General features: G+C 30.7%; 1 protein-coding gene across 1 annotated transcript; it reads right to left on the minus strand.

Moving 5' to 3' along the window:
* Positions 1-919: 919 nt before the first annotated feature.
* LOC112732547 (reticulon-like protein B2) lies at positions 920-4,077 on the minus strand. The gene is made up of 5 exons (XM_025781299.3): positions 2,650-4,077; positions 1,868-2,048; positions 1,636-1,777; positions 1,403-1,472; positions 920-1,312 (listed from the first exon to the last, which is right to left on the minus strand). The coding sequence occupies exons 1-5, from the start codon at positions 2,852-2,854 to the stop codon at positions 1,143-1,145; spliced, it is 768 nt and encodes a 255-aa protein (XP_025637084.1). The 5' UTR covers positions 2,855-4,077; the 3' UTR covers positions 920-1,142.
* Between the last annotated feature and the right edge of the window lie 4,309 nt (positions 4,078-8,386).

The following is an 8,386-nucleotide window of genomic DNA, read 5'->3' on the forward strand; positions in this document are numbered from 1 at the left end:
AATTTGTACTATATGTTCCGTCTTAGTGCGACTATGACTAGTTCCATAGCATGTACCTTAAAAATTTGTTTCAGTTCTCATTTAATTATTTTTTAATTCTCCTATAAAATAAAAACCATATCGTTTAAAAAAGGCTATACTATGATACAAATCTCATATATATATTAACACCTCCAAAATCAGTATAAATAGATATGAATTTAAAGATAATTCAATACCGATGACAACTTTCATTATACATGTACTTAGTTACACAAATGTATATAAACCTTACTCCCTTTCTCCTGAAATCCTCAAAGAGGACCTTTCTTTAAAAAGTTGAGACCTATTTGTCGTTTTTTTTCAAAAACTAAAAAACAAAAAAACAGATCAAAGAGGACTTTTCTTGATACATATCATAAGGTTTTTCGACGTTATTACATGATGCTATAAGAGATTTACAAAACTTCCCAAATAAATTTATAAGGAAGGACTGAGTGGACGAAGACCTGCAAAACAAGGGAAAATCAATCATACCGGACATTGCTATAATTAACCTGAAGCCTGTTGTGCACGAAAAGGCTTTTATAGTATCTTATTCTACTACATCTTTATCGCTAGTTGTTAAATGACTCAACCGCTCAACCTGGGAATTCTTCGTTTTCTTTTTTCAAAATGAAATATAAAAAACGGGGTTAGAAATTCGAGGGTTGTGGCAATGCAATCTTTCTATTGAGCACCAAAAAATCCCATTACTTTTTTATTTTTATAAAAACACTAAGATTTATATCCCAAATGTCTGAGGCACGCAATAAGTTCTAAACAACTATAAAGGAAGCGAGGTCAGCGGGGGCCTAAGAAGTATCAGCTATTCACCTTAACATAAACCTTGCATACTGATGCCTATTCTGTTTCAGCGCTATCTATCAAAGCATTCAAATGAAAAGGATGTAATTCATGATGCTATAACATACTAGCATGTAATTCACAACATATAGGCGTTTCTTGAGATTAACATGTAAGCAGCAGAAATAAATATATAAGTTCATTCCACAATGTGCACCAAGAGACCCTAAAAAAATAAAATGTATCATGAACTAAACAGGACATCCACGCGACTCAACTACAACATATACTTTGCCCGAACCAGTCCTTCAACCACTTCAATCCTTCTTTTTATCTTTCAAAGGTCCTCTGGGAATCTTGCTCAAAACCTTGGCATCAAACACTGCATACTGCTTCTTAATCTCCGCTGTTGCCTTCTCAGCAAAGGAGTCCACCTGGTCTTCATACTTCTCATAGAGCACAGGAACAGTGTGAAGCAAAACAAAGGCTGTTTCAACAAATCACAGAAGCACATTAGAATACATACAACTACTCAAATCGATAGGGATAAAATTCTAAAGCCGATAGACTTCATTACCAATGTAGAACAACGTCAAGAAGTTGCAACAGCTTCCCAGAATGGAGAAAACCCATAATCCAGCAATGACCTAATTAGACACAAAGCAGAGACCAAGGTCAATACACTAGCAAGTACGTTGGAAATTCGGATACAACAAGCTGCGACTGCATGACGTGTAATCTGTCATTGTCCTCTTTGAAATGCAACAAAAAACCACAAAATAGAGTGAACAACGGTAATAATCTACATACCGTGAGGAACATCTTGAGATCCCTTCCTGATGCAATATCCCGTAATACATCAAGAGCTGTGTTAATTTCAATTCTAAGAGCAGAGGCAAATTGTAGAACAGGGTCCTCGGGAATATGGAGGTTTGGAATCTGAGGTGGCCTCCTAATTAAGATCAAAACAAGAAATTTAATCAAGCCACAGATAGGGCAGAAGACCAGGGAATTGAACTGAATCATAGCATTAGCATTTTACTTGTTGATGAAATTTGAGGCATTGGACCACAAGAACAACCCGGCCAGTGCAAAAATCAGGAGGTGACAAACCAAAGTGAGGAGATGGTATTCAAGCAATTCAAACAGAACCCACACAGCAGTCGCAACTCCAAGCACCGTTGCAGATATCTTCTTGTTTCTCCATAGAAACACATCAGCCGCTGTTGCAAAAGAAGCAGATCAGCTCACAGTCAAAACAGCAAACAGGTCAACCTGAGTCATTTTGAAATCAAAACTAGAATAGGCAAAATTTCATGATATGGGAAACAGAGAATCATTATTTATATTCAACATGACTCAATTTCCATTATCAGGATAATGAAGAAACAAGATCACAGTCAAGGCTAGTCAAATTCATAGTCAGAGGGAAATCAAGAATTAGTATCCATAGTCAAAATGAATCAATCTCACAAAGGGGGATCAATATTATAGTCAGGGTGGATCGTCGATGTTTTTCTTTATCGACAGTCATTAAAATTGCAAGAGATGCAATTTTTTTTCAAGAAATGATTGGAGTAGCTAGAAATTTGATGCGCTCCCTTATTGACGAGAATTTAGCGAAAACAACGAAGTTTATTTCAGATCTAGACACAAATGCGATGTACTAAAAAATTGAAAAGGGGAAATAGAATATTAAAAAAGAGAGCATGTAACACGACAAGAAGCACAATCAAAACGAATAAGAACTCAATGAACCTACTATAAACCCCAATTAGAACATCAAGAACTTAGAAATGAAAGAAAAGGAGAATAATAGCATACGTTTTCCACCACCAAGGACCTTGTGAACTGGCTTCTCCCTGCCGAAGAGCCTGAAGACCTTGTTCTTGATGGATTCAGAGGTGCTATTCTTCTCGTTGTCGGAATCGGAGGAAGACGATGAGTCGTCGTGGTCGTGGATCTTTCCAGAAATCTTATCCAGCAGCGATTCCCCCTTCCCTTCCTCGTGCTCGTGATGCTCCGCCATGTCTCTCAAAAACACCAAAATCGCAATCCAAACGAACAAACCCTAAACTCTAGATTCCCAATTGAAACGTCTCGAAGGAATAAGAAACTCCTTCTCCTTCACTTATCAAAAACCACACTCTGTGTGTGCGCTCTGCTGTGCCCAAAGCAAAAGGTAACCCCTGCTGCTATTTACGCCCTCTAAATACTCACACCCCATGCTTTGATCGTGATCGATGCAATCGTGGCCGTTTAATTATTTGACCCGGGATCTTGCTATTCAAATCCGGGCTGGGTAATGCTCGCCGACCCGTATAGCCGAGATACGAATCCAAATTGACAGTGGATCGTTTTCTTGTTTCACAAGGGCCAAGGGGTCCAAGCCGTTCACTTTTAATTTAAATGACTTTGAATTTTTTACGACCGGAAAATAATAATAAATAAATAAATAATAAAAGGAATGGAGCTGAGTTCGGACGCGTGGCATTAGTAGAATAATCGGCAATTCAAAGTCACAGATGGAGTTTAACTGTTGAAGAAAAAATGAATCATGACACAATAGCAGAACACAGATCTCCGACGCGTGGAATGTGTAGGGACCACAACACTATAATCTCGCATGCATAAATTGAATTTCAAATATTTAAACTGAATTTATTTAATATACATAATTCCATACATCATCTAGAATGGGAAAAACAAAAACAAATAAACTTAGCTCTTAAGATTTAAGAAAGTGGGTTCGGCTTAGGAGGCCCGGCCCGTAACGAAATAGAAGATTCTAGTACTTGTTTGGGTGTGAAGCGCAGAATCATGTTTTGGTGGAAGCGGGTCCAACGGGAGGGACACGTGTCGGTCCCACATAGATGTGAATGTGTGGTAATCCATTTGAGTGGGCCAGCCAAATTGTCAACTCAACCAGCCCACCGCTGATCACATCACTATTCCCATTTACCTCACCACACTGGAATTCAGATCCCACCGAAATATTGAAACAATATGAAGGAAATCAAGAGACACGAAAAGAAAGAAGGAAATTACATGTGTGAGGACAAGGGTGGAAACATGATATCCCCGCAGATCCTACCTTATCTTCCGTATAGTTTTGTATTAAAATAAACAAATTAGAGAAGAACGTAATGGTAATATGCACATCTTTTAGAAAATAGGATCCTTTTCTATCGCATTGTTGTATTTTTCAAACATGATAGTGACACATATACGTTTTGCATGTTTGGTTCCTTTTGTAAAGATGATAATAATAATGATGAGAGGAGGAGTAGCTTTAACCAACATTTTAGGGGACTGAAATCCAAATCACCATCTCTTCAAAACACATACTTGTGCCAAAACAAAGAAAGGCATCTCATCTCGCGTGCTCACCAATAAGGAAATAACATTAAATCCTCATATTGATATTAATTAGTAAATCAAAAATGCTTTTTGCAATAAAAATATCGATCAACAAAATTAATTATTATATATTTATGTATAAATATTTATTTTTAATGTATATTTTATATTAATAATTAATTTTAATAATTAATTTTAGTGTACATTTTAGATATAAGCTGCTATATTATCAATATATGCCCATAGAGTTATTTTTAACAATTATACTATATATACAAAAATCAATTATTAAATTAGTTATTAGGATAAAATATATATTAAAATATAAAATATACATTAAAAATAAATTAAAACACATGTATTTATATATAAATACTTAATAACTAATTTTTATTAGTATGCAGATCTATCTATTATATCTATTATATATTATTAATTTTACAATTAAAATATATCAATATCATTCTTTTATTTTAATTGAAATCAAATCTTTTTTCTTTCAAAATCAAAGAGTTCTTTTCTCTCTTTCTGTCTCTATCTCTTTTATTCTTTCACCCACTCTATCTTTTTTATATGTCATTATCAATAATCAATTACAAATTTGACAATATTAAAATTAAAATATAATTATATTAAATTACTAATTTAACAACCAAAATATGTCACATGATACTCTTTTATTAAATTTGAGATGAAATATTTCTCTCCAAAATTAACAAATTCCCTTCCTCCATCTTTTTATCTACTTCTCTCCTCTTATATATTTTTCTCTACTCTTCCCACTCTATATATAACTTATAATATGCCACAAAATATTCTTTTGTTACAATTAAAATAAAATATTTTCTTCTAAAATTAACAAACTCTCTCTGTCTCCTTCATCTTCTTTATCTTTCTCTCTCTTCTCTCTATTCTCTCTCTCTCATTGGCTATCTTTCTATTCTACAAAAAAATATTAATAAAATAATATAATTCAAATAAATTTATAAAATTATAAGAAATATACTAAACTTATAATTAAATACAATTAAAAAATATCCCGCAATATTATTCACATAAAAAAATATATTATTATTTTATACATATTTTTTATTTTTTATTTAATTTTAAATTTTTATCGCTTATCTTTCTAATTTATATTTTCATCAATTTTCTTCGAATATTTATTACATATAATTTGGAAAGAATACTAATATTATGATTAATAATTAGAATCAAGATTTAATTATTTCAAAAAAATAATTTGAGTTAATTTATAACTATCAATATAAATTTTTTTATACTAATATCAAATTATATTTTTATATATATAGAGATAGAGAAAAAAATATTATTTTTAAATAATAAGTATAAAAATTAATTATTTTTATTTATACAATAGACTTAACACCAAATCAAATATAAAAAATGTACACATTAAATTCTTTCAAGTTTTAGATAATAAATGTTAAAATTAATTACTAGTAGAAAATTAAACTCTTTCATATGAAAATAATAACTAAAAAGTTTATTATTTGATTTTTTTTTTATCTACGAAGATCCTGATCTAGGGATAAACGCGGATTGGATCGGATATGACCAAAATTTAGATCCGATCCACACTAAAATCATCATATCGGATCCAATATCCGCAGTTTTTAAACATGGATCCAATCTGCGGACCGGATATCAAATATATCCGCAAAACACAAAAATTTTTTTAAAAGGTTATTTTTATTAAAAAAATCAGTAAAACTTATTTTTCTATTCTTTTAAATATATTTACTTTTAAAATAATATTAAACATACTTTACTTAAATAATAAATTAAAATAATACAACATATATGATAATTATTAGTTGAAATAAAATAAACATAAAAAGAATATTTACTTATTTACTTCTTTATTTTTGTGGATACGTGAATATGCGGATCGGATATGCGGATACCTACACAAAATTCGCAATCCAATCCTATTAGTGTGCGGATAGGATTTGATCCGATCCGATAGCCTTGCGGATCGGATCCATATTCGCAATTTTCGGATCGAATTTGGATAAACAATGCAGATATGCGGATCGAATCCGATCCATGAACACTCCTACTCTGATCTTTTTTAGTCGATGTAAAATTTTATCCACTACGATCTTTTTGTAAAAGTAGTTTGGTTTTATAGTAATTTCAAAAGATTTATATTATAAAAACTAGTAATATTTTTATATTTTTAATCCTCTATCAAACTTGGGAGATACCATTATTTATAATTTATAATGTAATTAATATCTCATTCTAGGACAAACGGCAGAATGAGAGCTGGAAAGGGTCGCGCATACTTATAACTCCTAAAGGCTAAAGCAGTTCACGACCCCATGTCCAACTTGTTTAATTATCAGAGACCACTCACAATTGTGTACGAAAAATCGCCTAGAGCACAAAACAATAATTTCATAGCTCTCCCAAGGAAATTAAATACTAACAAACTTCTAAGCAGAGCATGAGCCTCGGAGATGCCCCAAGCAGTCCTTGTTAAATCTAAAGTTAGTTTGGTTTGCTTAATGGTGTAAAACAAGGATCATCTGGAATATTTTACAAAGAACTACAACTATATATAAGGATGTTTCTGTTAGTATTAACTAACAGGGACCATATTTAGTAAAGCTAAATTATCATTAGTAACACAAATAATGGTCAAGAATTTTTGTGGCTGTCCCTAGTCTTACTAGAGATATTATTACTAATTGAAAGTTACTGCTGGCCTAGTGGCCTTTCTCTTAAACTCAAAAGATGTATCAATAATAGGTAGTTAGTTAATTAGTGATGAGGTTGAGACTTAAGACATTCCAAATTGCAGTGGGCCAAACAAGTTATAGCAATATATTATAACGTTCATCATTAGTGTGATTGATAACCATATATATATATATATATATATATATATATATATATATATATATATATATATATATATATATATATATATATATAGTGTTGGAATTCATTTAAAAGTAAAAAGAGGAACCCAAAACCATAGTGGTTAAAATCGGACTAGATTGATTGGTTTGACCGACAAATCAATGAACCAAATTTTGTATTGGTCTGATTTAATATACTAATCACTTAAGGAAATGAGTCGGTTAAAATTGGTACAAACCGATCAAACCGATACAAAACAATCAAAACCAAAACAGACCAAAACTAAACTGGTCCAATCAACAATGCGGTCAACGATCAACTAGCATGTTGATGACGTCAGCATGCGGGTTGTAAAATTTTAAAAAATGTATTGCAAGGTGAAAGACTAAAGTAGACAATCACTGCCATAATCTGTTTTTTGGTATCATTCATGCTTTTAATAATATATATTTCAGTTTGTTCTAACTAATACATATATATATATATATAATATATATATATATATATATATATACACGGAAATACTTAACTCAAAATTTTTTAAATTAATTATTTTTTAATTGAAATATAAATTAATTAATTTTAAAATAAAAAATAATAATAAATATAAAAATAAAATAAAAATTATTTATTCTTAGAAGAAAAATAAATTTATATAATTATTTAATTATATAAAGATATTTAGATTTTGAAATTATTTTTTAAATATAATTTATAGATTATTATTCTTATTGTGTCTAATTAAAATACTATTATAATAGTACAAATTAATTATATATCTATTTTTGTATTAGTTATTTATAAAATTCGATTTAATTGTTCTTAAAATGTTAGTAAAAATATGTATTTCAAATTTTAATTTTAAATTTTTAACTATTTTATATTTTTTATTTATATGAGAATAATTTTATCAGTTAAACCAATAAATTATAAGTTAAACTAATAAACTAATAAATCAGTAACGTGACCCGTTCGATTTTAATAACTATGCCCAAAACCAAATAAACCCCCGGCTCTTTCCAGTATTCAAGTAGGTTTACAATTTATACGTCATTATATTGAGGGACGCAGTAATGGACAAGCAGAATAAAGAGAAAAACATAAAAGCCAACTATAACAGACACACAATACAATTATACATTATATTGTAGTTAATGACGGCAATAGTAGAGAAACGAACCAATGATGTGACGATAAATATGTCAACTAATGTATAAGTTGGCATGTATTAAGTAGAACCTACATTCATTAAGGGGTGTGTATAGATTGGGTGAAACTGAGTTTGATGTGATTCAGACTTGACTCGAAA

This window comes from Arachis hypogaea, chromosome 13 (genome assembly GCF_003086295.3).
Source record: "Arachis hypogaea cultivar Tifrunner chromosome 13, arahy.Tifrunner.gnm2.J5K5, whole genome shotgun sequence".
NCBI classification, from domain to species: domain Eukaryota; kingdom Viridiplantae; phylum Streptophyta; class Magnoliopsida; order Fabales; family Fabaceae; genus Arachis; species Arachis hypogaea.

What these genes read in the sequence shown, in the direction of transcription:
- LOC112732547 (XM_025781299.3), bottom strand. Translation starts at nt 2,854, where the DNA reads ATGGCGGAGCATCACGAGCACGAGGAAGGGAAGGGGGAATCGCTGCTG. An exon ending in ATCTCAAGATGTTCCTCACG is followed by an intron (nt 1,473 to 1,635) that starts GTATGTAGATTA and finishes GTGTCTAATTAG; the next exon opens with GTCATTGCTGGATTATGGGT. An exon ending in CTTGACGTTGTTCTACATTG is followed by an intron (nt 1,313 to 1,402) that starts GTAATGAAGTCT and finishes TTGTTGAAACAG; the next exon opens with CCTTTGTTTTGCTTCACACT.